At 48.5% G+C, this 27,774-nt stretch overlaps 1 protein-coding gene and 1 long non-coding RNA gene across 2 annotated transcripts in view; one reads left to right on the top strand and one right to left on the bottom strand.

Annotated features, from left to right (window-relative positions):
- The window catches only part of Dcps (decapping enzyme, scavenger), a 48,703-nt gene extending 26,948 nt beyond the window's left edge, over positions 1–21,755 (top strand). The window contains exons 3-6 of the mRNA XM_021207167.2: positions 9,829–9,974; positions 16,630–16,743; positions 19,758–19,868; positions 21,317–21,755. Coding sequence (XP_021062826.1) covers positions 9,829–9,974; positions 16,630–16,743; positions 19,758–19,868; positions 21,317–21,589 — 644 coding nt within the window. The 3' untranslated portion in view covers positions 21,590–21,755. The remainder of the gene's footprint in view (positions 1–9,828; positions 9,975–16,629; positions 16,744–19,757; positions 19,869–21,316) is intronic.
- Positions 19,286–27,774, bottom strand: part of LOC110327899 — a 9,122-nt gene continuing 633 nt past the window's right edge. The window contains exon 2 of the long non-coding RNA XR_002380850.2: positions 19,286–19,953. This is a non-coding gene — a long non-coding RNA (uncharacterized LOC110327899). The remainder of the gene's footprint in view (positions 19,954–27,774) is intronic.

The raw sequence follows: 27,774 nt of genomic DNA, 5'->3' as shown, positions 1-27,774 counted from the left end.
TCTCCTCACTCACTCTCACATTCTCTCCTCACTCTCACATTCTCTTCTCACTCTGCACATTCTCTCCTCACTCACTCTGCACATTCCTCACTCACTCTCACATTCTCCTCACTCACTCTCACATTCTCTCCTCACTCACTATTCACGTTCTCTTCACTCACTATTCACATGCTCTTCTCATGCTCACTTGCCTTTTTCTTGCCCCAGTCTTTTATTGATACTCCAAAAGCAGGTAAAAGACATTGTATAATCATTGCCAAATCAAATTCAAAAGAATAACCATGTCCCACAAAGAATCAAGAATTGCAATTGTTCCCCAAAGCTTCAAGCTTCCCTATTCCCAGGCCTATAACCAAAATAATAATAATTGTAAACTTATCATTATTTAAACTTTAACCTATTGTACTTCAGAGATCAGAGCTCTGAGGTCAGCTACTTGCATTTTCTTGTGACGCTCTAATGATAAATGACATGGGCAAAGCAGTGGCCAGAAAGAATCGAGTTAACCCTTAACTCAATAGTTCTGCTAGCTTTCTGCTTCTGCACATTGCACAGTGACTCTTCTAAGAGTTTGGACTTAGTTTTACTAATATAAGATTTTACATATTCTATACTTGCTTATCCAGGAACCACTCTCAAATGTTATGCAAAACTCATTTCATAACATCAGTAGGTTTTTTTTTTTTTTCTCTTGGGGTCCCATTGTTGGCTCTATTTCATTTTCTAATAATTTCTTCAAACTTTCTTTGCAAGTCAAGCATTAATCTGGAACTACCATTATACAGTTATTCCATTGTTTCCAAGATGAGAACACACAGCATGTACCTGGGCCATTAGGACTGTGCTGTGCTGTGCCCCATGCCTCAATTTTTAATTGTTTAAGAATCATTGCATCAGGGCTGGAGAGATGGCTCAGTGGTTAAAGAGCACCGACTGCTCTTCCAAAGGTCCTGAGTTCAGATTCCAGCAACCACATGGTGTCTCACAGCCATTCGTGGTGAGATCTGATGCCCTCTCATGGTGCGTCTGAAGACATCTACAGTGTACTTGGATATAGTAATAAATAAATCTAAAAAAAAAAAAAAAAAGAATCATTACATCAGCCAGGCAGTGGTGGCTTACACCTTTAATCCCAGCACTTGGGCAGCAGAGGTAGGGGGATTTATGAGTTTGAGGCCAGCCTGGCCTACAGAATGAGTTCTAGGACAGCCAGCGTTACATAGAGAAACCCTGTCTTGGAAAAAAAAAAAAGAATCATTACATCAAGGAACATCTAGTTTCACAGAATTCACCAGAGCAGAAGGAGAAAGAAATAAGAAAGTCAGATATAATAGAATAATTATGCACACCAAGGCCAACTGAAAAGCAGTTGCTCACAAATGAAATCTATACAGCTGTTGTCCAGGGCTAAGGTTAGGAGAAATGGGAACAACTGTTTTTTACAAAGAGCTGCTGTGGGTTACTGAGATGTCTTCATCCTGGCCTCTGGTGGGGTCCCCGATGGTGGGTCCCCTGGAGGGATGTGTCTCCTGCTTCTCAGGGTCCTAGATGCCATCATTTTCTACAAGGAGCTGCTGTGGGCTTCTGAGATGTCTCCATCCCAGCCTACTGCAGGCAGTCCCTGTCATTGTATGCTGTTACCAGCATAACGTAAGATGTCCCAGTTTACAAATTTGATGATTCTGTACTGTTAACAATAGTAACAGGAGGTATTTTAATCCTTTTATTTGGGAAGCTGTTCAAAATATAATGTCTTCTTTCGTTGACTAATAGAAGTCAGCTTTAAAAACAATGAGTTGGGTTAGAGGTGATAGAATTCTTGTTTGGCATGCATAAGAGTCTGGGTTCATTCTCCAGTATTTCTCCAATATAGCAGAACAATAACAAGAATAACTAGCAGATGTGGTACCACATGCCTGTAATCCCAACACTTGGAGGAAAGATGCAAGAAAATCACTTGGAGATTGAGGCCAACCTGGTCAGGGCTTCATAGCAAGATTCTTTTCTCATAATAATAATAGTAATTTATTCTTATTTTAATGGTATATATGCCTCTGGCTCCATGTATTTTTCAAAACAGGAATAATTTTAATGGTAGATACAGCATATCTGTGATGTAAATTTTGGTGCTAAAATTTGTTTTGGACCTGGCATGCTAGTGCATACCTTTAATGCTAACTAGAGGGAGGTGGCTCTCTGAGTTCAAGGCTAGCCTGGTCTACAAAGTGGGTTCCAGACCATCTAGAGCTATACAGTGAAATACTGTTTCCAAAAACAACAACAACAAAAGTTATATTAATTTATGTTAATTAGACAAAATATTGGGCTTCTCTAGGACATTCTTACACATGTATATAATGTATTTTTTTGTTGTTGTTGGCTTTTTATTCTTGTTGAGTTTCACATCATGCATCCCAATCCTGTTCATCCTGCCATCCCTTCATATCCATTCACCCTTAACAAGCACCCCCCCCCCCAATAACACACAAACAAACAAAAACCAAAGCATAGGAAACATCTCATGGTGGAAGCTGTAGTGTGTCACAGTGTGTCCCCCAGTACATCCCTCTACACTTGCAAAACGTTCATTGCAGGGAGTCTGGTTCAAGATCTCGAGCATTTGTGACACCGTCAATATTGGATCCTCATTGGGACTCCTCTCAGTTATCCTGTTGTTTTCCGTATCCCACACATTTTGGTCAGCCATACTGTCCCTTTTACATGTCCCAACCTATTGTAGATGATTTAGATTTGGGTGTGGACCATCTCAGAGCCCTGAATCTGGGCCTGTGTGAGATAGCTGAGCTGGTCAGCCTTCTTAGTTTTCTTTTTTCGTACCACCAGGGTGAGTTCTCCAGCACTGCTCTGGTCAGACCACCCAGTGGCACCATCAGCAAGAGTCAAGGTCAGTTTTCCTGCTCTCCTGCCCTCAGGGCCAGCTCACTGCACCCATACCTCCAGAGCCAGCTCCACTTCCCCAAATGCTGCAGTCTTGGAAGGCTGGGCCAGCTCTCCCACTCTCAAATCCTTACGGCTGGCTAACCTGTGTCTTCTCCATCCATCTACAATGTGCTGTGTAGGCAAGGTGCATGGGCCCACTCTTCTAAGTTGCTACAGGGCTAGCTCTCCAGCTCTCATGTCCCCAAAGCCAGCTCTCCTGACCGCCAGAAGGTAGTGAGGGAGCAAGGGGAGGGTATCACCCCTGCACCCAAGCCACCTCACAGCAGACAAGTGGTGGGGTCAGCTCACTTGATCTCATGACCCTGGGGCCAGCTTTTCAGATTGCTGCAGGTGGTGGGGCCAGCTCGCTCTCACCCTTGGTGCTAGCTCACCTGCACCCCTTTGACCAGGGCCAGGCCTACTGTGCTGCCCAGGTGAGGTTCAGGGTCAGCTCTCCTGAGTACTGCTTCTGGTAAAGGGCAGGGCTAGCTCTCCCCAGCTCATGACCTTGTAGGCAGCTTTCCCGTCTTGTCTTCGAGAAGTAGTGAGGGGTGGGGCATCACCTCTGTTCCTATGCCACCCACAGGAGACAAGTGATGGGGTCAGCTTTCTCACACATGCTCTCTGGGTTGACTCACTCACACCCCTGTCACCACAGCCAGCTCCACTGTGCTGTCTGGTCAAGGTGCAGGGCCTGCTCTCCTGAGCACTGCAGCTATTGAGGAGCTGGGACAGTTCTGCACAGCCTCTGGACATCCACATGCTCTCTGGTGGCTGCCCCAACCACAGACCCAGCATGGTCCCAGGTGGTGGGGCTGGCCATTCACAACAGGCTACTCCTCTCTACCCCTGAGTCTCCAGTTCCACCTTTAATGCTCAAGCTGTTCAACTTCTCTTTCTCTCCCTCCTAACCACCACATACTCGCACATGGTGGTAGTTGCTGCTGCAGGTTGGCCACGAGGCTGGATCCTGGGTGGCATTCTCCATCACTGCTGATATGGAGGCAAGTATGTGCCTTGTGGCCTGCCTGTGCTGTGTGCTGGAGGGCAGGTCTCCTGTTCCCAGGCATATTTTTAACAGATGTTTGTGTGTTTATTCACCATTGACTCTTGACCAAACTCTTGATAAGATAATCTTAACAGAAAATTAATGATGTAAAAAAGTAAGTACTAGCTGGCAGTGGTGGCGCAAGCCTTTAATCTCAGCACTTGGGAGGCAGAGGCAGGCAGATCTCTGAGTTCAAGGCCAGCCTGGTCTACAGAGTGAGTTCCTGGACAGCCAGGGCTACACAGAAAAACCCTGTCTCAGGGGGAAAAAAAAAGTAATTACTAATTTTGAACATTAGAAATTGTTCTAAGAAGGAAAAACAACGGTAGCATTGTATATCAGTTTATCAAACCCGAGATGTTGCTAAGGGAAGGGGCCTCTGAAAAGCGTGTTGCCAGACATGTATGTGCATGTGCATATATGCACATGGTAGAGGACCAGTTGGCGATAAATCTTATCTTCCAGAAAGAGTGGCCAGTGCAGTGACAGCAAACCTCAAAAGTCAAGTAAGAATGAGAAAAGCCAAAAAAGTAGCAAGGGGTTCCAGTGGTGGCTCTATGAGGCTAGAGGCCGGGGTGGGGCAGGGAGGAGTGAGAGATTGCAAAGAAGTACCACCTGACTCATTCAGCTTCTGTAAATTCAGCTTGAGTTCAAAATATACAAAATTTAAGAACTGTCAGGCAGGCGTCTTTGTGAGGAGTACCATGGAATTGTTTATTATACTGTGAACATTCAAGGGGGTGGTTTTGGGGGAAATTAAGGTTGTCCTGGTGTGGTCTTTTAAAGGATGCCAGCAGGAGGGTGTGGTTGGGGAATTCCTTGTTGCTTCTCAAGATACACAAACAGGAAAGGTTTGGGGTGGAAGGTTTGCTGCGGGGCATTGATCATGCCAAGCAGAGCAGGTGCTCCCTCAAGCCAACTCGCTTGGTGGCATTTGCCAGAGAGGCCTCCAAGCTGTTTTGCCTAGTGGCTAGACAAGGCTGCCACTATGGTGGCAGGAGCCTCAGGACTGCTCAGTCTTTTGTATCTGTTTCTTGTGTAAAATGGGATCATCACAATACCCAGCCACTTGGCTTGTGAGAAGCAAATGAGTTACTGCATTTACTGGCTTAACCTGGGGTCTAGTTATGAATTCATGTTAGTAACTCAAGCCAGGGTTCTGAAGGATAGCTACACTTCTGTTTTGTTAAGCTCTTACTTTGAAACAGTGAAAGGACAACAATAGCAAATGCATTCTAAGGAAAACAATGGAGACAATCGAAGATTTCTGTCTCCCTTCCCCCTCCATTTAGATACAGTGCTGCCGTGGATACAAGTATGAAAATGGACAAACTTAATTTTAGAAAATCTCACATTTGAAATTTTTATTTTTTATTATTTTTAAGGGGGGGGGGGAGAGAATGTGTGTGTGTATGCAAATGTGGGTGCAGGTGCCTGCAGAGGCCAGAAGGGTCTCACTGAAGCTGGAGTTACAGGCAGTTCATTATTGACTGTGCCTATTTCCGTGTCCCATGTAAAGCAGGACTCTTGTCCCACATAGGATCCACTGCAAGCCCCCCCCCCCCCAAGTTACATCCATTTACTCTCCTCTGGAGCAGTTCCTCAGCCTTTCTTTCTCTTTTCTAGCTTTAACATTTGGGTTTTGGCTTGCTTATTGAGATAGGGTCTCCTTATATTGCTTACACTGGCCTCAAAACCCTGGGCTCAGCCTTCCAAATGATGGACTGCAGGCATGCACCATTAGACCCTTAAAGCTGACCTCTTTGGCAGAGTAATAAAGCCACTCACGATGGGAATGCTTTGGGCGCTTGGTATGCTGGGCTTTCCTTGTGATTGATTTGGAGTCTGCATTAGCAGTGAGGTTGAGAGGGTGTTGGTCCTGTGTAACTGTCGAATGACCGGTGAGAGAGACTGAGCTTGCACAGGTGTCTCCTGTTCCCCAGCATATTTTTTAACAGATGCTTGTGTGTTTATTGGTCTTCAGCTCTTGACCACATTCCTGAAGTTCAGCGGCAGGTGAGACTCTGGAGGTGGATTGGAGCCTGGCAGTTGAAAGCAGCATTGCGAAAGAAGCATTTATTTATTTATTTATTTTTAAATCAAAGAGATCTTATTCCATTTGGGACACAAATGTTCTTTCAAGGTTTAAAATTCAAAAAAAAAAAAAAAAAAAGCCAAATTCACGCATTCATTTGTGCAGTAATTACTGAGTGTCTACCATGTGAGGTGCCAGGGGTGAATAGTAAAAATAAATAAGTGAAATGTGTTCTTGAACTTTCTGTTCTCATGGGAAGAAGGTGGACAGGAGAACTGTGTGGTAAGTCAGTGGTAGGGGGAGCATAGACAAAGGAGGGCCATAGAAGCTGACCAGGCTGCCAAGCGGGCCTGAAACCCAAGGGAGGCAAAGAAGCTTCAAGAATCCTGACTGTGGGGATCTGGCTGGCAGTGGGAACTGCAACCATGCCTAGAGAGAGAGGCACTTGTCAGCTCAGCGGGAGGTGGCCCAGTAGTGGGTACAGCAGAGGCAGCAGGAAAGGGGGTGAATGAACTAACTGGGCTGCAACCTCACACTAGCATGCCGGGCTCCAAAAACCCTTGTGGGGTTCCAGTAGCTTCTGGGGAAGGAAGGCCAAAGCCTTTCTCCATGCTGAGGTGGGTGGAGGACAGGTGAGGGCTGGCTTGGTGAGATTCCTGTCTCCTTGCACCCTGGGTGGCTGGGTCAGATCCTTGACAAGCCTGGGCAGACTAGGGCTCACTCTCTGGAACCACCAGGAGCCTCAGGCTATCTGCCCTGGGCTGAGTGTCCTCTGCCAGCTGAATCAGGCTGTTTGCCAGTGTCAACCTCGTCTTTGTTCCAGGATATCTCTCCCCAACTCTGAGAGAGTTCCCTTGCCAAGGCCCATCTCTCTCTCTCTCTCTCTCTCTCTCTCTCTCTCTCTCTCTCTCTCTCTCTCTCTCTCTCTCTCTCTCTCCAGTTCAGGCAGCTGACAGCACCACAGAAACAATGAGACACAGACACTGCTGTCAGTGCTGTGCTTCTGTGTGTATGAGAAAGTTCCTGAATGTCTCCCACCCGCTGGCTGGTGTAGTTCTCACACCAACACTGCCAGCACAGTGCCGTTATCACTGTCAGTTATATAGGTGAGAGAAATTAAGCAACAGAGAGGGTTGGCCGCTTGCCCTTGATCACACAGCCAGTGGATGCAGACTCCGGGGTTGTACCCAGGCTACTCGGCCCAAACTTCTATTCTTATCCTCAACCTTGCAGTACAGATGTCATGGCATTTTCCTCAAGGCCCCTGAAAGGTCCAGGGTGCCCTTCAGTCTCTTTTACAAAGTCTCTTGGCTCTTGAGATTTATGTGCCTGGTGTCTGACCATAGATTATTAGAGAGTCGTGAAGAGTGAAAAGCAAGAGTTTCTTTCCAGAAGGTTGTGACGATCTTGTGCCTTATTTCCAGGGTCAGGTCCAGAAAATTAGACTAATTCCTCTGGTGATCCAGACGACATGCTTTATTTAATGCTAACAACAGCTGAGAGGCAGATTTTGAGTTTACCATTTTTAACAGTTGAAGAGTCTGAGCCTCTAAGAGGCCATATGCTCAGGGTCACTCAGCAGAAAAGGTGAACTATTTGGCTACTCTGATCCCAAATTCCAGTCTCCCCACCATGCCACCCTGTCTCAGAGGCGATGGAATGGGATGTGTGCTTGGTGTGTCACCTGCATATGTCAACTGAGCTTTAGAAGAACTGGGTCGCCATCTTGAAAGACCACCAACTTCAAGCTAAATTGGCCTTTGTTCCAGTCTTGCCTCTGCTGTGTCTTCAGCATCACACTGGATGAGCCCTGAGTTCCCACCACTCTCCTATTCACAAAAGTACAGTAGAACCATCTGCATCCTCAGAACCAGTCTGAAAGTGCAGGCTGCTGGTTCGCAGCTGGGTGCTGATGTAAGGAGGGAATGCTATTCCCTGGATGATCATACCTGAGTCCCACAAGAGAAAGCGTGTGGGGCGCTTTGGAAACATCCAGCTGATTTTTGCAACACCAGGTTACCATCCTTCCCTTCCCCAGTAATCTTTGTTCAGGCACCAGCTGTGCCACATGTTATCGACAGTAGTGGAAAGGACCTAACCATAGCCAGGTGGTGCTAGACCAGAACATTTGAATGTAGTCTGTTCGGGAAAATTACAGAATTTCTCCCCGACCCCTCCAGACAAGGTTTCTCTGTGTAACAGTCCTGGCTTGCCCTGGAGCTCACTCTGTACACTAGGCTGGCCTCAAACTCACAAGAGATCTTGCCTGCTTCGATTAAGAGTGTGTGCCCTCACACTGGGCTCAGGATTTCTTGATTATTAAAACTGATATTCTTGGCTATAATTCCAGCACTTGGGAGACAAAGGCAGGATCTCCACAAGTTCAACTCCAGCATGATCTAGGCCAGCCCTAGGCTACAAAGTGAAAGTGTGTATCAATTAAACAGACAGACACACAAATAGACTCTGCCCTAGTTAGGATTGCTGTTGCTTTGTTGAAACACCCATCACCAAAAACAAGCTGGGGAGGAAAAGCATTATTTGTCTTAAACTTCCACAGCAATGTTCATCATGGGAGGAAGTCGGGACAGGAACTCAAATAGGGCAGGAACTTGAAGGCAGGAGCTGATGCAAAGGCCAGGAAGGGGTTCTTCTTGCTGGCTTGTGCCCTGTGGTTTGCTCAGCCTGCTTTCTTAGAGAACCCAGGACCACCAGCCAAGGGGGTGGCATCACTTTGACCCTCCCCCATCAATCACTAATTAAGAAAATGCTCTATAGCTGGATCTTATGGAGGCATTCTCTCAATTGAGGCTAGAAAATTATCAAGCACACTTGACTTATTGTCAACTTGACACACACACCACTGTTAAGCTATAGCCTCTCCTTTCTTGTTTGTCCTCAAGGTCACAGATTCATAACACTGCAACATAAAATATTTTACAAGCTTAAAAATCCCAGTCTTTATAATTGAAACACTTAACACTCCAAAGGACGGTTTGGAAATCTCTACAGACATTTGATTGTTACAGAGGAAGGGGATACTAACATCCAAGCTGAGGCTAGTCTACGGCAGAATTAGACACGATACAGTACACTGCACCATAGAGCCACCCAAGTCAGTCATTGATGGTGCCACCCGAGAAACCTGGATTCAACATCTAACACGTTGTGTACTTATTTAATTGTGTTACCACAGTGTATGTAGAGGTCAGAGACCAGCTTGCAAGAGTTGGTTTTCTCCATCTACCCTGTGGGTTTAAATTCAGGTTATCATGTGCCTTTACCCCGAGCTATCCCAGAAGCATCCCATCCAGCCCCTCTGAAGTGTTCTATAAGCAGCAGACATTTTTCTAAGAGCTTCTCAGGTAACTGACTCACTCCATCTTTCAGTATATAACAAGAACTGTTGCTGTCTTCACTTGGTAGATGCTAACACAGAAGTTAACTGGACCAAATTCCCAACTGGGAGCCACAGTCCTACTCCGAGTGAGTGAAGAGCAGGCCTTAAGCCCAGATAGCCTGGCTCCAGAATCCACACTGAGCCACTAAGCTACTTAAGGGAGCCACTAGGATTCAAGCTATACTGCCTGCTTTGCATCCAGAAAGCCACATACCTAGACATTTGCATATAAGAAGTGAGAAACCTTTGGTCACTCACTGTGCCTGGAACATGTAGTTAATTTCATGAGGCGCCAGAGAACCAAGAGTAAAAGCATTTTTTTTTTTTTTTTTTGGCCAGGAATGTTGCTTACCTCATGAGTTTAATGGTCTTACTTTCTAATCAGACTGTGCTGTGTTGTTGTAGATATAAAAACAACCGTGGTGTACCCTGCCACAGAGAAACACCTGCAAAAGTACATGCGTCAGGACCTCCGCCTGATCCGAGAGACTGGAGATGACTACAGGACCATCACCTTCCCCTACCTGGAATCCCAGAGCCTCAGCATCCAGGTGACTGACTGCCAAGTCTCATACACTGTCGATTCTGAAGCCTGTTTGTCTTTTCAAAAACGCCTGCTGGGGTCATCCCGGAAATAGTACACAAGTACCCGAGGGCCTGGGCAGTCTGTGTGACTGTGAGGCTGCAAGGAGGAGTGTGGACGGACTCTGTGGGGCAGAGCCGCCTCCTGTGGGCTGGCTGCCATTTGATTCAGGACAGTCAGTGCAGGCTTTGTGATCTTTCGCCCTTTATGAGGTACTGGGGCTTGCTACTGATGTTCTCTGAGAAGTCAAAGTCCATCTCACTGGAGAAATTTTATCTGCTCTGTAGTAGCCCTGGACAGCCTCTGACTGTGTCCTCACTAAAGATCTGTGAGTGGGTAAAAGCCTTCTCTTGGGTTAGATGACCTTGATCCAGCCTCTTATCCCCCCCTAGTCTTTCCTGTAGCAATCCACCCTGCAGGAGCCAAGTCTTGGAGCGAACACTTCCTGTCACTCAGTCCCCCTTGTGTTCGTTCCACAGCAGGCTTTATTCTGTCGTCCCCAGTGTGTGTTTAGTATAGACCTGTGTATAAAAGGTGACAGAGTGATGTGGCTGAGCCAGATACAGGATGCTTAGCTCAGATATCCTGGCAGTTCTTCGAGTTTAGGCCCAGTGCCAACCAGAGCCTGTGCCTGGAATTAGCCCCATGTGGCTACTCACAGTTAAATATGATTGATGCATATTGATGAGTTACTTCCTTGCCCACTCACTGGCTTCAATGGCTCCTCACTGTCGCTCACGGGCATTCTCTTTGGGCCCTTTTTATGCTCCTTCCGGACTCAGGGGTACATGGTAGAGAGTATTCCTAGGTGGGACACTCACAGCCATTCCTCTTGAGTTCAGAAGTGGGAGGGTGCTGTTCTCTCAGTTGTAAGGAGAGAAGTGAGGAGGTGGAGACGTTGTTCCACTCAGGAGGCCATGTGCTGAGACAGGGCAGTCCAGCCAGTGCGCCCCCCCCCCCCCGGCCCCCAGCACTGTTTGCCCACAGATTCCCTCGGCTCAGGGTCTTTTATTTTCTCCTCTCTTTTGTAAAACTCAAGGCAAGGTGTCCTAGTTTCCTTTCCGTTGCTGTGATTAAAATATCCTGATATAAAGCGACCTGGGGTGGGGCTATTTTAGTTCACAATTCCAGCTTCACAGTTCCCCACAGCTCATCATTTTGGGGAAGTCACAGTGTCGGGAGCCAAGACAACTGGGCACATCACATCCACAGGTAAGAGTGAGGAGGATGAATATCTGCATGCTGACTGCTCAGCCAGGGCCCCAACCCAGGGAGCGGCCCCACCCCCATTCGGGCCCAGACTTCCCACATCAGTGAAATCACTTAAGACAGTTCCCTACAGCAGTGGTTCTCAACCTTCCTCATGCTGTGGTTCTTTAAAGCTCCCTCATGTTGAGGTGACATCCCCCCCCCCCCCCCGCCATAACCTTACTTGGCTGCTCCTTCGTGACAGTAATTTTGCTACTGCGGTGACTTGTAAATAGCCGATATGCGACCCCCGTGAGAGGGTCATTCAACCTCCAAGGCGGTTGAGAAACAGCTGCCATACAGGCATGCCCACAACCTGCTCTAGGCGAGCCCTTATCATCACTCTTCTCTGCCTAGGTGATTTTTTTGTTGTTGTTGTTGTGTCAAGTTGACACTTAAAACTATAACAACCACACAAAGTCTCAGGTGGCTCAGGTCGGCCTCATACTTACACTATGCAGCAGAAGATGACCTTGAACCTTGAACTTAAGATCTTTCTGCCCCTCCTGCCCCTTCCCTCAAATGCTAAGGTCACAGATATATATGTCCATACTAAGTGTATGTGGTATTAGGGATTAAATGTGGGGCCTCATTCTACCAGAATCTGTACATCCTCAGCCCTTTTCTTAGAACAAAATCATCTTCTGAGTGGAAAGGAAGTGTCTCTACGTTCGTAGCTAACTTCTGTGGAGGATCCTAGAGGGACCTTCTAGAACATGTGTTCAGAGGGGCTGTTTGTACATATCTGGGGTTCGAGAAGAGAGGCCCTCATCTGTTTGACATGAGTCATGTAACTACCTTACTGTGCGCCGTTACCCAGTTCTTCTTGTAAACAAAAGTAGTTCGGCAGAACTCCTTTCTTTCAGATCTGATTGACACAAGCTTCCCGAGTACCTGGTCGCTGTCTCTGTAGGACTGAGTACCTGCCGTGCAGGGCTTTAAGGGGGCTCCAGCTGACAAGCTCTTGCAAATGCCCACAGACTGTCAGGGAAGAGGGCCATGCAGGTAGACAGTTGTGATAATGACACACGCCCACTGGTGGTCTGTGTGAGCATAGTGGTGATGCAGTGAGAGGGACCAGTGCAGACTTGGGGTCACAGAGGTGGGGTCCTTCTCCTGAGTCCCAGGGGATAGATGGAAGTTGTCTTGATGGGACTAGGCACCGGTAACACAGGGCTCGGTGGGGACGGCCCTGAGTGGCCCGGAGGAAGTCTGTGGATTGTATTCGGGAGACTGAGAGTTCACAGGCACTGGGAGACAGTCTTAAAAATAGCAGCACAAGACTGTTTTGTATCTACTGTCTGGCCCTTCAAGGACTAAAACTGGGGCTTATGCTTTCTATTTTCTTAAGTTTTGACATTTTATTTTCTTGTGTTTTATTTTGTTATGTATCTGTGTGTGCCCACATGCACGCCCCATAGTGCACAGGTGTCGGTCAGAGGATTGCTTGTGTGCTTTGGGGATCAAACTCAGGTCATCAAGCTTGGCAGTAAGTGCCCTTGTCTATAAGCCGTCTTGACAGCCCCACTTGTACATTTAATACATCTATGCTATTTATTCTTTTTCCCCTGCCATGTGTATAGGTGTGTGGTGTGTGTGCACATCTGTATACACGTTTGAATCTATGTAGGTGCACCTGTGTGCCAATACAGGTGGCATATGCCTCATGTACTTGTGGAGGCCAGAGGTTACTGTTGGATGTTTATTTACTGAATTGAGAGCATGTAGATTCAGCTAGGGTAGCTAGCCAGCTTGCGTTGGGGATTCCTGACCTCAGTCTCCTGAGCGCTGAGATAGATTACTACCAGCCACTTTTTTGATGCGGATCCTAGGGATCTGAACACTGGTTGGCCCTTCTGCTTATGTGGCTGGTGCTTTATCTCCTGCGCTGTTTTTCCAACTCTAAATATCTGTGATGTTTCTAAGGATGTGGATAGTGTGATCGAATTTAATAAGTGCAAATGGAGCAGGACTAGAAACCAGCATGGATCCAAAGCAGGGAAGGACAAGGTGCCACTCAGGAGGAGGCCCCAGCTGGGTTTCAGGGCTCATAATGGTGTTACAGAGAGGAAGGACTGTGGGGTGACCCTGGGTCCTCCTGGAGTGAAGAGTACACAGTGGAACCTTCATTAATGAGGGCAGGATGTTGACCGCAATGGGAGGGAAGCTTGTGTGCAAGACAGCATGCTCAGTTTGGGGTTTATTGTGCACATCCTAGGTGCCAGGAACTGTTGTAGGCATTTTTACATACATTACCTCAGATCTTCACAAGACAGAAAACCATGCCATCTGGTTCCAGCATCCGGGTTCTTAGAAAGTTACTCTGTCTGGTTCCTGAAATTTGAAGTACTTATAACTTCCTAGTGAAACATCCAGTAAAAGACACAAATTGGTGGCAGTGTATCTGGACCTGAAGCCTTCAAGATCATCTGGCTATAAATGCCCATCTGCGAGCCGGCACATCCAGCTTCCACATCCCATAGTGTTTGGAGTCTCATTCCTCTGGCCAGGAGCAGTGGGGCATTTTCCTTAGCCCCTGAGCAGAGGTTTCCTTGCCTAGAAATTGTGACTCATAGCTCCTCCGTGTTAGGTGTGTGAGAACTGGGAGGCATCCCAGTTATCATGTGCCCACCGCTGTTGCTAGCACAGAAAAGGATTCCAAGTGGAGTTGCATTAGCATATACAGATAGCGCACAGGAATGGGGAAGAAGTATGCTGTGCATACCTGGACGGCATTGACAGGCAGGAAAGCATGGCCAGTGTCTGTGTGTGTGTGTGTGTGTGTGTGTGTGTGTGTGTGTGTGTAGAGCTAAGAATGGAGGGAGAGTGGAAAGGGGCCAGGTGTCCCTTGGGAGATCCAGGGAGGAAAGAGGACTTACAGGTTGTTGCTAGTGTCACACTGTAGCTCCATGGATTCTAGAAAGCAATGCCCACTAGCACTGGCTTTCGGGGGCAGTCCTCCCCACTCCCTGACCCTGTGTAATATGTGTGAATTTCGCTCCCTTCTTTCCCAGCCTGTCTTCTCTGGGCTGTTGGCCATGGGACTTCCTGTGGATGCAGGTTCCTGCCCCCTGGCCTGGCTCTCCCCTGGAGGCAGGATGTGCTGGGCCCAGGCTCCTAGGCTTGGAATTAGATGGGCTTGCCTGACCCTCCTCACACCTGCTCCTTCCTCATCAGCAAACTGTCCCACAGAGCCATACACATGGGGGGCAGCTCATGTTGCCCTCACACATGCCTCCAACCAACCCCTTTCTCACTTTGCCTCCTCCATTAAGCTGTCCCATTGTTGTCTCTGCCCTGTTGCTGTTCCTTGGGAGCCTCCACCAAGCAGGCTCTGGGACGGCCCTTTTAAGTGCACGTCCCGGTTAAAACCTTCCCCACCAGCCTCATGCACAGATCTTAGGAGACTTTTGGGAGAGAGGGTTCAGTGGCTTGCCCACGATGGAAACAAGTCGGGGGCGGAGCTGAGGAGGTGCTGTCATGCTCCAGAGCTCATTCACACTTTGTGACTGTGTGTGTTGCTCTCCAGTGGGACTGTGTGTAAGGGATAGTCCCGGAGGCTGGGTGTGTGGTGCTCCAGGACGTTCCATGGCCCAAGGGGGTCAGTCTCTTTCCTCTGTTTCAGGGAGGCTCCAGTCAGCTTTGCTGGCTCTTTCCTCTACTGACAAACACATGCATGCCCAAAGGTGTCTCTGGTGGCAGGGGAAATGCTTCTGGAAGAATCTTAGTCCACTAGCTTGTGTGTGACTCAGCCACGGGTACTTTGTGAAGAACCCATCTCCAAGGTGAAGGGCTCTAGCAGGTTGGGGCATGGAAAACTTGGCAGTGGCAGACCTTACCCTCTCTCCATTGTAAGCCATAGATTACATCCCTAAAGCTAGCCACCAAAGTCTATCCTTTTATTTGGACACACCCTTCACCTAAGGATGACCACCAAGGTCCATGTATCAAAGTCCTGAAGTCCACCAATCAAAGGCTACCTTAATGCCTCATCGAAACATACCACTGCACCCCAGCCCGTTCTGACACAGACCTCCCCTTTTTCCTCTTGAAAAAAAAAAAAATCACACCCGCAAGGTCATTTACTGCTGTTTTCTGCCTGAGGCAGAAATTAGTCACTGCACTTTTCTTCCCCACTTAAGAAAGGAAATAGCATTAATAAAAGGAAATATATGAAAACAGGTGTTTGGGTCTGGCTTGTGCCTCACCCTTTGGGGGTGGGGAGGGAGCGCCCTGCTATGTGCAGTACCCTGCACGGGTAAGTGTTCTCTCCAGTCCTAGGGAGGCCCCTTGACTCCTTGGTCTGTCCTGCAAAGTAGTTGCGAGGTGGGCAAGCTCTCTGGACTGAAGTGTCTCCTTGAGTAATTGCGGGGACCCCAGAAGCCAACGCTTTCTTAGCTGATGTCCTCTTCACCCTGCCTCCGGGCCAGGCCCCTGCTCTAGGCCTTTGGGGACACTGCCTATGCCAGCACTTCTTAGAGGGGGAAGAGGGTTGTAGCACCTTCCTTCCTCCGGTCATGAGCCTGGAAACCCTTCTGACTCGAAGAAAGAAGGGATAATGCGGTGGCCCCAGCTGCTCATTCCATCCCGTTCGCCAGCGGCTTTGTCTTTTGGGTGTGGTGCACTCCTGGGTGCAGATCGGCTCTCACAGCTGGGGAAACAGAGAAAACCCAGAGGTACCTGGGCTCCTGCGCGCTGTGAGCTCGGGAGCCCCTCAGCCTGACCTCCTTGAGGTCTGGCTTCCTCACAGAGGCCCCCCCCCCAGGTGTACCTGTACAGTGACATCCTTGGTGTCTGTTCAGGACTGGGGAAGGGTCCTCCAAAGACTGCCAGCTGCTAGTCAGGAGGGAGTAAGACAGCTGGAGGTCCTGGGAGAGTGTTATTGAGACCTCCCATGCCCGTGTGGCTCTCTGTGTTGCTTTGACTTGTGGGGCCTGTTGACAAGGCCTGCTGCTACATAGCATACCAACTCCACAGTTCTCTCATACTCGCTGGCCTGTAGAACCAGAGGCTTCACTGCACTGTGGCTGTCTGCCATTGCAGGAAGAAGCTGCTGTGCCCTCGTCCTCCTCAAAGGTCCTTGTCTCTCCTGCCTTGTTAGACAGTGAAGAGGTTAGTGCAGGGGCAAGCAGGGTGTGTATATGTCTGTGTTGAGCATGAGAAGCCTAAAGAGACTAGCCATGTGTGAGCTCAAAGGCCTGTATGATGACAGTGATAACCAGGAGCCAGCTACGGTGGAAGTGGAGAGCCTTAAAAAGCTAGCAAGTGTCCATCCCGAGTTGGTGGCCATTTATAGCTGGACCATTTTTCTTTTCTTGGAAGGTCCCAATCAGGGTTAAGTGGATTTGTAAACTCTTTTCTTTCTCTCCTTCCAGTGGGTATATAACATTCTTGACAAGAAGGCTGAAGCTGACCGGATTGTTTTTGAGAACCCAGATCCTTCCGATGGCTTTGTCCTCATCCCAGACCTCAAGTGGAACCAGCAGCAGGTAAAGACCAGGTGCTAGAGCACTTGGGCCTCGTAAGCTCCAGCCTGGTGCCGTGCTGCCAGCCTGCCTCTGTGGGCCCCGTTCCCTTAAAGCTCTGAGTACTGTTATCCGGCCACGTTTGCTTCCCTTCTGTGGGTCAGCCTGAAGCCTCTCCTGACTCTGCTCTTAGCCAGAAGGCTTCACGGGGTGATGTTTGCCTCCATGGCTATAGGCAAAGTCCTGTGTCCCCTCGGGCAGCCCCGAACCTGGAAGTTCTGGGTTAAAGCCGAGTTGCTCATGGGAAGTAGGTGTGGACAGGAAGGACTGCCTCCAGAGACTCTTACAGAGTGAAATGCTTGTGACTGCAGACGGATTCCAGCCTAGGGAATCTCAGAGAGCCCTATTTTATTCAGTACCTCAGCTCCTTGACTTGTGACAATAGTGAACTTCACTGCTCCTTTTAGAAGCTGTCAGCATCACCAGCTGGAAGATAGGTCATATCTGAGCTTCTGATTCTTGTACTGGGGTGACGGTCAAGGGAAGGATCAAGGAGATGGAGAAACTACAGCTTTGAGGAGCCTCCCTGGCACTCGCTCACCACCCCTCCTGGAAACATTGTTCTTCCTTTCTTCTCTGGTCTCTTTCTGCCGAGGATCAAATGTAAGGTGCCAAGCATATTAGGCAAGAGTTCTAGCCACGAGCTGCCTCTCTAGCTTAGAAGGATGTATTTATTATCCCCACACTGGTGGCCCTGAGTGTGTTCATTTGTTCTTCCTTTCATCCATTCAACAAGTATGTACTAAGTGTCTAATGTTGCTAGAGGTTATGCCTTCCCAGGTCATGCTCCCCCTACTCCTTGCTTTGTCTTGTTGACACGGGATCTTGCAGTGTAGCCTGGGGTAACCTCAGTCTGTGATTCCCAGCCCTCCTGAGATGTGTGCCCCCGTACCCAACTTCCTCAGTTCTATCAAGAGATCGCCTATATGTTCTTTCATGATTCGATTTTTTGTTGTTGGTGGTGCCCATAGTTAAAATAGACCTAATACAAAGGCTGCGTGGGAAGAGTAGGTTCCCTCTCTCCACATTCCTCAGATCCCCTTCTTCAGAAACCATTATGGTTACCTCATCTCCGCTTCCAGAAGGAATCCTTATATGTTGTGGATACAAACGTTTATGCATGAACACACAGTACATTTTTAGTTCACACGGCTTAAGCTCTTTGGCCCTCTCAGGCCAGGAATCTTCCCTTTAAGTCCCTAGGGGTTAAAGTAAAGCTAACAACTCCCGCCATCCCCCGAAAACATACCTTGATTTTTTTTTTCTCCTGCTTTATAAGAAGTCTCCCCAGAGTGACTGATAATGCCACCTCTCGGAGTACTGGTCTCAAGAGTCACCTGTACTTGTCTAGAGTTTCAGCTCGGTTCTCTGTGCCAGGAGAATCTTTGGCAGCCTACAGAAATCCTTTCCTCCTGTCAAATATCAGAGAATGGTTCCTTCTCTCACCCAACCTGTGAGCTGACAGCGGCAGGCTCCACGCCTCATTCCATGCCAGTGGAGCAGGAGATACTATTTAGCGTGGTGTTTGGGATTTGTTCACCGACAGTTAAAACAAATGCTTTTACTATTCTGAGTGTCCTGTGATAGTGATGCATCCTACAGCCAAAACATATGCTCAAAATCAATACCTCCTATTTCCTGGTTCCCCTTTGGACTAAGTAAGCACATTACCTGGGCACAAGATGAGAAGGGAGAATCCAGGTAGGACTTGTCATAAAAGAAAGGCATGGTGGGCACAGCTCACACAGCAGCTTCGGGGCACAGCCTAGGTTCCTGTAACAGTGGCGGGAAGAACGACTACCACGAAAAGAATGACATACTTGGACACCAGAGATCATAGGGATGCTCTCATTCCCAGTTCTTACGTTAGGGCTCTTGGGGATTTGGCTGGACGATTCATGGTCCCCAAATTATGTCCTTGAGGGATCTAGCAGGTCAGAACTCAGGACTAGGGGCTGCAACATTGTGTCTGGGTTTGGCTCTGAAGCCTGGCACATGGGTGTGATAACCAAGCAAGGCCAAGGTTTGGGGAGCAGGGAGGGTGTGGGAGGGGTTTCCGGGCAAGAGAGACATTTCATTTGCTCTCTGGCACAAGATCTTGTTGACACTAGTTCTTTGCTCTGTTGTGACCTCCCGGTTTTTAGCCAGGCTCCATTTACAGGAAGAACTGCAGGAAAGGTCTTGTGTGAACCACTGAGATAGGAAAAGAGAAAAATAGCTGACAGGCCCCCGGGACGCTTCCTCTGTGTGTCCCCCACACTCCTGCACGCACCTTTGACGCCACACACATTGAGCTGCCACCCTCTCCGAACCTTCACTCTCATAGTTCTCTCTAGATCCAGATCCCTGCTTTCTCTCGGAGGACTTTCTGGTCACCTAGCTAGCTGGACTCTTTCCTCCTGCGTGCTGATCACTGTGTCATGGGGAAGTAGCTCAGTAGTAGAGATTGTGACAGGCATGCAGAAGACCCTGGGTTCTGTCATGCCAAAGAAACAAAAAGCTGCCATGCTTTTATGCAATATTTATTTCATACAGGAAAATGACATGCACATAAGTGAAGTTGTAAATTCTTCAGGACAAAGACTTTTGTGCTTGGCTTTCTGAACTTGCCCACCTCTTCCTGTCAACTCCGTGGTATATGTAAACATTCCCAGATGGAAATTTTTGTTTTACAGTTTTTGTTCCTTTCTCAATTTCTCTTTTGAAAGGGTCTTGCTGTATAGCCCAGAGTGACTTTGAGCCCTCAGTCCTTCTGCTTGAGTGCTGGGATTACAGGTGTGTACCTAGCTCCAAAGAGTACACAGAAATCCTGTTCTTCGGCTACCCCTTGTCATCCAGGGCACGCGGTTACCTCGGGTACCTGCTCATTGGTTCTGCTGTAGGGCCTCCTGGATTGGCCTTGGGGGTAGGAGTGCCCTGGCTGGTGGCTTCCTTGCTAAAACTAGCATTGTCTTGTTTGTCCCGTGGGCTCTGCACAGCTTGATGACCTGTATTTGATCGCCATCTGCCACCGTCGGGGTATCAGATCACTTCGAGATCTCACTCCAGAGCATCTGCCACTACTGAGGAACATTCTCCGGGAAGGACAAGTGAGTTGTTTCACAATGCAGAAGCCTAGACTTGTAGCACATTCCAGTGTGTCCCCCTGGGTCCTCCTTCCTTACACTTCTCAGTCTGCCGGAGTTCAGTCATGAACGCAACTACAAGTCGTAGGTTAATTCATAGGCGGTCCTGCCCAACACTCCGGCTCTACTCACACCTACCCTTCCTCTGTAGATCCCTCTACCCCATAGGCTTGTGTCCCTCCCATCCCAGATTTGTCTTGTTCATGACAACCACCATGTGCCAGATGAGTTCCTTGGATATTGGTCATGTGACTTGTGTATATACACATACCTTCTCACCTAGACTGAAGGCTGGCCGAATTCTGTAGCACCTAATGTTCTGGAGGTACTTTCTATCTGGGATATTATGAGATGGGGAAAGGAGCCATCGGGGCAGGAGAGAGAGTGGGAGAAGAGTGACTAGCAGCTTTGGTCTGTGATCCTGGCCTGCTATTTGAATCTTGTCTCAGGGCCCTTGAACAGCTTACTTTCAGGCCTCAGGATCTGGCTAGGATTCCTTTTGAAGCCACCACTGCACACGGTGAGCCTCAGCCTTTTTTCTTGACTATGTAAAGACACCTGTCCTGCCAGGGGCCAACAGTTACAAGTTGCTCAGCCAGGAAGTACTCCTCCCCTACCACAGTGCCTCACATCCCTCTGGGCCCTAACCACCTTTTCCACTTGGTGCCCTTCTAGCCTCTTCCTTTATGGAGCCACTAGTTTCTCAGGTAGGCACCCCCCAATGGCACAGAGTGGTGTTCTCTCAGGGAGGAACCTGCCCCAACGGTTTGGCAGGCTTGCCCCCCATCAGCTCTGCTTATCCCAGCAAGCACCACGACCCCAGTTCACCCTGCTGCTGTGATTCTCCATTGGTAGCACCAAAGACAGAGTATGATTTGGGGCTAAATTCTGAGCCCACAGAGGCCTGAGCAAGGTGGATGGGGAAAGGGAACCAGCACCAACTGGAGTGCTTCCTTCTTCTGCAAGGAGCCCTGCGGAGGTCTCAGAGCCCTTCCCCAAGTCCTTCCCTGCACCTTTTCCGTTTACCAAGTTCCTAGCTCAGCCATCTCCACACAGCCTCCTGCCCACTTCACAGGTGATCAGGTGCTACAGGTCTGCAGTCTTGGGACTCTGGGCCAACTTAGGAGCTGGGACGGGGACTCCCAAAGGAAGAAGCCCATGTTTCTTGAGGCTTAGAGTGACTGAAGCTCATGTCCATTGAGGAATGGCTCAGCTTGGCTGTGTCACCCTATTTTCAAATATCTTAGAAGACCAAGATCTAAGGTGGGGGGAGGGAGGGCGCAGAGAGCTGGTCTGTTTTGTAGCCATCCCAGGGCAGCTATAGCAAGGATGTGATGGGGTTAGGGAGGTCGGTGATTGGGGTGCTGGCTCCTTGGCAACACGACCTTCTTATCACTGTCTTTCCTTACCAGGAAGCCATCCTGAAGCGCTACCAGGTGACAGGAGACCGTCTGCGAGTGTACCTACACTACCTGCCCTCTTACTATCACCTGCACGTGCATTTCACGGCTCTGGGCTTCGAGGCTCCGGGCTCAGGGGTGGAGCGGGCACACCTGCTGGCTCAAGTGATCGAGAACCTGGAGTGTGACCCCAAGCACTATCAACAGCGCACTCTTACTTTTGCCCTCAGGACGGATGACCCCCTGCTTCAGCTCCTGCAGAAGGCCCAGCAAGAGAGGAACTAGTGGATCGGGCCTGGGGTAGTGTGGGCTGGGTTTTTATCTCGAAGGGATTTTCCTAAAATGTATTTTGTAGTTTCTTGGCCTTTCAGCAAAGGTCAAGTGTAAGATGTTTTGGTTTTTTGTACTGGTTTATTCCTCACACGAGAATAAAGAGCTTTCTGATTGGTGAGGACTGATAGTTAGCCCGGTAGGGTGGGGGTGTGGGGGAAGAAGGGTTGGCAGAGCTGGCAGGGACCTCTTGGGAAAGGTTAAAAGTTTCAGAGTGTCGTCACAGCTGGTGAGTCGCAGCTTCCTGGAAGGTTCGAGGACTTCCTCCATCTCCTTAGGCTTTCTGAACCTATTGATTCCCTTGTCCCAAGTCTGCCCTGTTCCCTGCACTCGTTCCAAATCTACTGCCAGGTTCTTCTCTCGCCAACCCTCCTTCTGGACACGGTCACTCCCACTCTTAAAACCAAATTCAAAACCTTTCCGGAAATAGGCTGAAGAGGCTTCAGCTACCACTTCCTCCTTCGCTCCCCAGTAATGAGGTTACACCCTGGGTGTGTGTCAAGGTTGTTGAGGGGGCTGGGGATAGATGCCTGGAATTGGTAACATTTTCCTGAGAATCAGATGATGCAAACCCCCTTCCCCCAAGCCTGCCTTTGCATCTGTTATTTGGTCAGCAGAACCCTGTCCTTGAATTTGCTATCTAGGCAGAAAGACAAAACAAACTCATATGGGGTAGCCAGAAATTTCAAAACACTATCGGGGCAAAATGATCTGGTTGCAGTGGAGGGACTGGGGACCATCTGATCAGCCTCTCGCTTCACGGAATCTCAAGGCTACAGACTTCAGGGTATCGAGGGCTGATGATCAGCCACGGAGCGGGCTGGAGCCTACTGAAGAAAGGGTGACGTCTGCCACTCTTCACCAGAACAGGGCCACACGTAGCACCATGAGATCACTCTCCAGCACAAAGGACAATTGTATCCTCCTGCCAGAGCAGAACTAGTGTTTACTGTTGGGCAGGGGAAGGCTAAAGATACTGTGCCCTGTTCTGGAAGCTCTCTTCTGAGATGCAGAATGTTGGGCTCTGAAGTGACCAGGAGGAAAACATGAGGAAGACGGATGGCTGTGACCCTGCATCCCCTGGCCTGAGAACTAAGAGCTTTGATTTGCAAGCATGTCCCTCAGTGTGAGCCCTGATCCTGTCATTTGCTCCAGGCTCACAGTGCCTATGGTGGCGAGCACTTGGACCTTGGTGCCCCTGAGAGATTCCCTGTTTTTTAAGAAAGCAGAGGATTGGAGTGGAAGGTCAGAACCTGAGACCACTCTAGCCTCCAGCAAGTCCAAGCGAGGCATGATAAAGCTGCCCTTGCCCTAACCCAGCCTTCTCTGCAGTTCAAACACCCCAGCATTGAGGTACATACCCAGCCACCACACGGACTTGCAGTTATTCTGGTGGTAACCAAAGCAGGTGTGTCTGTTACAAGTGTCGGCCAGATCCGTTCATGGCTGCCACGAAAACTAGTGGTTTCCTGAACAGGAAGCAAAAGCTCTCCTGGGCAGGGTTATGTGCCAGTGCTGAGGGTTTGCGGAGAGAAGGCTGACAGATCTTTTCTTAGAGCTGCATACGGCTTGCAGGGCAGATTGCTAGGTCTCACTTGCTCCTTTTCCAGGTACCAGAGTAGAAAAGTGACCTCTTCTTCAAAAGCAAATGGCACTGAATGTGCCCTGAAGCCTGGGGAGGTGGGGCAGGAGGCATGGTGGGTGGGGGACAACACTGCTGAGGTGCCAGATGGGGCCTCTCCAGAACTCAACCCCTCTGCCATATCGCATGCTCCTTGTTCCCTGTGACAACTGTGCTGCCTGTGAGTTCAGGCTCGCACACAGGCTGACTTTTGTGTTACATATGCTATAATCGCACTGTGTCTGGCTTTGGGTGGGGTGGAGTGATGGCTGGATGTACAACCTTTAGGGAAAGGACAGTCTGCTTATTCATGTGGACAGGTTAGCGAGGCCATGGGGTCATAGTTGCAAGGGTAGTAATTAAGCCTGGGAAGGCCAGTTATTCCTCCTCCCTAAGGCATAGACCTGTGTTCTGTCTAACCTTCTGCCTCTCTCATTAGCCAATCCTATCTTCCTTTTGGCTTATTCTGCAAGGAGATGCCTCTCTAGGATAGTGACATATACCTTATTTACCTGATATCACAGAGAGGTCCCTTCCAGGCCTTGCTGCTTACGTTTTCTTATACTTGGAAGGACCAGCCTCTGCCTAAGGTCTGGCAAGGGTCCCTTCAGAGTCACCCAGTTCTCTTCACTGTCCTTCAAAGATGACGACAGCTTTCCCCCTAGACCCCAGTACCCCATCCCCATCTCTGAGCCCCCAATGTCTCATCTCACGGAGGTTTCTGCCCGGTGGCCTGGCTGCAGTCTGATGATAAGATCCTAACAGTCCTCTTTATGTCTTTGTGGGGTACCCTCACTGACAGACTCTGTTACGTGACTTGCCTGAGTCTTCACATACTTGGCCTCTTTCGTTCTTGCTCTATCTGTTGGCTTGTTGCCTTTCCTTTTGGACTGAGAGGACCACAAAGGTAAGAACATCTTATTCTAGCTTCTCAGCCTGGGTTCTGGCTGGCTAACAGAGTTTTAAGGCACATCAACATTGGGACTGTTTACATTTGTATCTTGGAGCATTCACTCTCTATTTTACAGATAAGCACATGCTCTGTGCCTCATTACAGGGTGAATGTCAGCTCCAGGAAGCTGAAACTTCAGCCCTAGGGCCTGTGGAACTATGCACACTAAATGTGTAGAACACAGGCATGGAACTGGGTCTGAGTTCCAACCCGGGCAGAGGTAACTCTGCCTCAGTGTTTCCTCTTACTGTCCACTCCAGAGCACAGTGTCCTGTCTCCTGGGATGGAGCTTCCCGAGCAGAGTGCAAATGGCAGCCCTGCTCTGGCAATGAGATCCTCCCATGCATGCTGGGGCAGTGGCAGATATCACCCTTCCCAGATAAACCAGGGACACCTCATAAGTGGCTTTTAGCCTCTAGGGCCTGGCTGGAGATGAGAAGCAAAAGGACACATGGCTGTGGTGGTTCCTTAGCTTCGCTGGGGACTCCAAAGCCCCCTTGGAGCAAAACTGTCGGCACAAAGCCGAGAGAAAGAATATATTCAAGCTTCATCTTGCATGTCTCTGTTGAATAAAGAGCTCTAAGATTAGAAACAACCACACACAAATATTTGAAAACATTTCTCTTATGATAGTTCCTTACCCAGAACACTTCAATAGTCTTTACCTTGGTGTGCCTGCGATTTTGATTACAGGACATACCAGCCCCAGGACCAAACTCTGGATGTTCACATATTGCAGGGGGTATAATATTACCAATACAAATCCTTTATGCTGTCACCTCTGGATTATTTATAATGTGCAATGTAAACACTTATTCTGCGTTATTAGGCAATATCAAGAAAAAGCCTTTAAATTTTTGTATTTACTATACATGGGTGTCTTTCCTGCATGTCTGTGTACCATGTATGTGCAGTGACGATGGAGGCCAATAGGGATATCAGCTCCCCCGGAACTGTAGTTACATAGAGTTGTGAGCCACCCTGTGAGTGTCAGGCATTGAACCCCAGTCCTCAACAGTGTCCTTCGACAGTAAGTGTTCTTAATTGCCGAGCCATCTTTCTAGCCCAATACATCTATATCTGTATCTATCAATCAATCGATACCAGTACTATAACACAATGATACTATAACACTTTAGATTTTCCTTTTGACAGCCCAAAGGATTGAACCCCAACAGCTGCGTGCCTGCTCGGCAGGTATTCTGCCACTGAGTTACAGTCCAGCGTTCTTCCTCGAGAGAGAACTGGGGGTAAGGGAGGAAGAGGGAGGATCTTAATAATTTACCCTCACTAGTAACTCTTTGCCTCCCCAGTGCTGGGATTACAAATATGTGGCACCATATTCCACAGGTCCCTGAGGAACATGAGTTCCCTGGATTAAAGTACTCTACCAACTAGGCTCTCTCGCCGACACTAATGGGTGATGAGTGTTCTGTTCCTCCAGTTTGTCCCTCTAGTCTGTCTGTCCTTGGGAGGCAAAGTAGTCTGATGGCTCTGGCATAAGGCTGCACCATAAATAAGTATACACTGGAGCAACTTATATTCTGTTCATGAAATAAGGATGAGAGCCAGGCTTACTCCAGAGGGGTCTGAGGATTTGGTAAGGGGCTGGGGAGATGGCTCAGTGGTTAGGAGTACTGGCTGACCTTCCAGAGGACCTCGGTTTGATTCCCAGCATCCACATGGCAGTTCACAATATCTGTAACTCCAGTTCCAGGGGATCCCATGCCCTCTTCTGACTTCCACACACAGGCCCCAGGCACTTACATGGTACACAGACATACGCGCAGGCAAAACATCTAAACACATAATTTAAAAAAAAAAAAAAGAAACATTTTTAAGCATAGTACTATTACTTAGTAAATTTTACCTATTTTTCTGCCATGAGAGGGATCTAAAAGGAAAGAATTGGGGACTAGATACTTGCTATAGCCTCTATGCTAATATTCTAACACCTCAGGGGACAGTATAAACGCACGGCCCTTGGGAAGTGATTAGGTCATGACAGCAGTATCCTCAATGGTATTAGTGTTTTACCACCGTGCCCGGGTGTTTTTTGAGACGGTCTCTATAAGATTGGCCCAGTATTCCTGATGATCCTCCTGCCTTGGCCTTCTGTACTGGGATTATAGCTATGTCCCACTATACCCAGCTTAGATTTTAAGGAAAAAAGCTACAAACTGTGGTTAATTGATTTTGGCTGTAAAGAAAGGCAGGAGCTACATGCTTGGGATTTCTTCCAACCTAAAGGGTCTGGGAGTGCATTTTAGCTTTGGCCTCTTGGCAGCTTTTTCACTCTACAATAGAGCTGTCTCCTGCTATTGAGATCCCTGAGCACAGTTCAACGCCATGGTCCAGCCTTATAAACCTGATAAAAATAGGAGATGAAACACCATCCTGGGGTTGCTATTTTTAAAAGCGCCTGAGATGCTGGATTGGGTTTATTTCTTCCTCAAATGGCATCTTGCTGTCCCTTCCTCCAGGATGTGAACGTGGCACATGTGAGGGACAGGAGCCAGATGTCTGGGAGGAGGCATATTTGTCAGGTAGCTAGCTGCCTGGCCAGCAGGAGCCTCCTGGACAAGGGCTCCCTGGCCCAGATGCACCTGCCTCCTCCCACACCTTTTCCTTCTCCCTCTGTTTGAGGTTCCAGTGGTTGTCCCAGGAGTCAGGTGTTTGCCACATCTACCTAGGAGAACAGGACAGGTAAAAGAGGAGGCAAGAGGATGGGGATGGAGGTGGTTTGCTTGACAGCTGAGTAAGACTTACTGCTTTTATTCTGAAGGTTGTCTTGGCTCACCTCATCACAGCTAACCTCGGAAAGGAATAGTCCCTTGAGGCCAAAGCCCAGCTTGTTACATCCATCCCTGACTCACAGTAAGCAACTTGTAGTGTCCTGTCAAGGGATGCAGTAGGATTGGCAAGAACCTAGAACCCAGAAGTCTAGGATGAAAGAAGTCCTTTATGTCAGAATCACTCCCTTCTCTTCCTCAGAAGATGCAGGGGCTTCTACGTTGCTGGCTCAGCTTCTGTCTGTACTGTTAAACTGTGTAATCTTGGTTCTCAGATGGGTGAGGCAGGAGGATCACAAGTTCTAGGTCAGCCTGGGTTACTTAGTGGGATTTTTTTTTTTTTTTTAAAGGGGTGGTGGTGGAGGAAGAAAAAAGTGCAAGAGAAAAGTCATAAACACATAGTAAGGTAAAGTGGGTGATGTGGACTAGGATAGGCTTGAAGCTGTGCTTTTGTGGTTCTGAATGCATTTTTATATGTTTAAAAGGCATTTGCTTGTTTATCGAGCACATAGTTATATGTATCATATGGTAATTTCAGGACAAGTTCCCCTCCATTGTCTCATTCAATACTAATAATGCCCTTTGAATAAGCTCAGTTATTTGCACTGATCTTTTTTTCCCATTAAGAAAAGGAAAGCTAAGCCGGTAGTGCACACCTTTAATTCTAGCACTCGGGAGGCAGAGGCAGGAGGATTTCTGAGTTTGAGGCCAGCCTGGTCTACAAAGTGAGTTCCAGGACAGCCAGGGCTATACAGAGAAACCCTGTCTCGAAAAA

The sequence above is a fragment of the Mus pahari genome, chromosome 10 (assembly GCF_900095145.1).
Source record: "Mus pahari chromosome 10, PAHARI_EIJ_v1.1, whole genome shotgun sequence".
Classification (NCBI taxonomy): domain Eukaryota; kingdom Metazoa; phylum Chordata; class Mammalia; order Rodentia; family Muridae; genus Mus; species Mus pahari.
The sequence above is the reverse complement of the archived record's forward strand: the minus strand, read 5'-3'. Positions and strand labels throughout refer to the sequence as shown.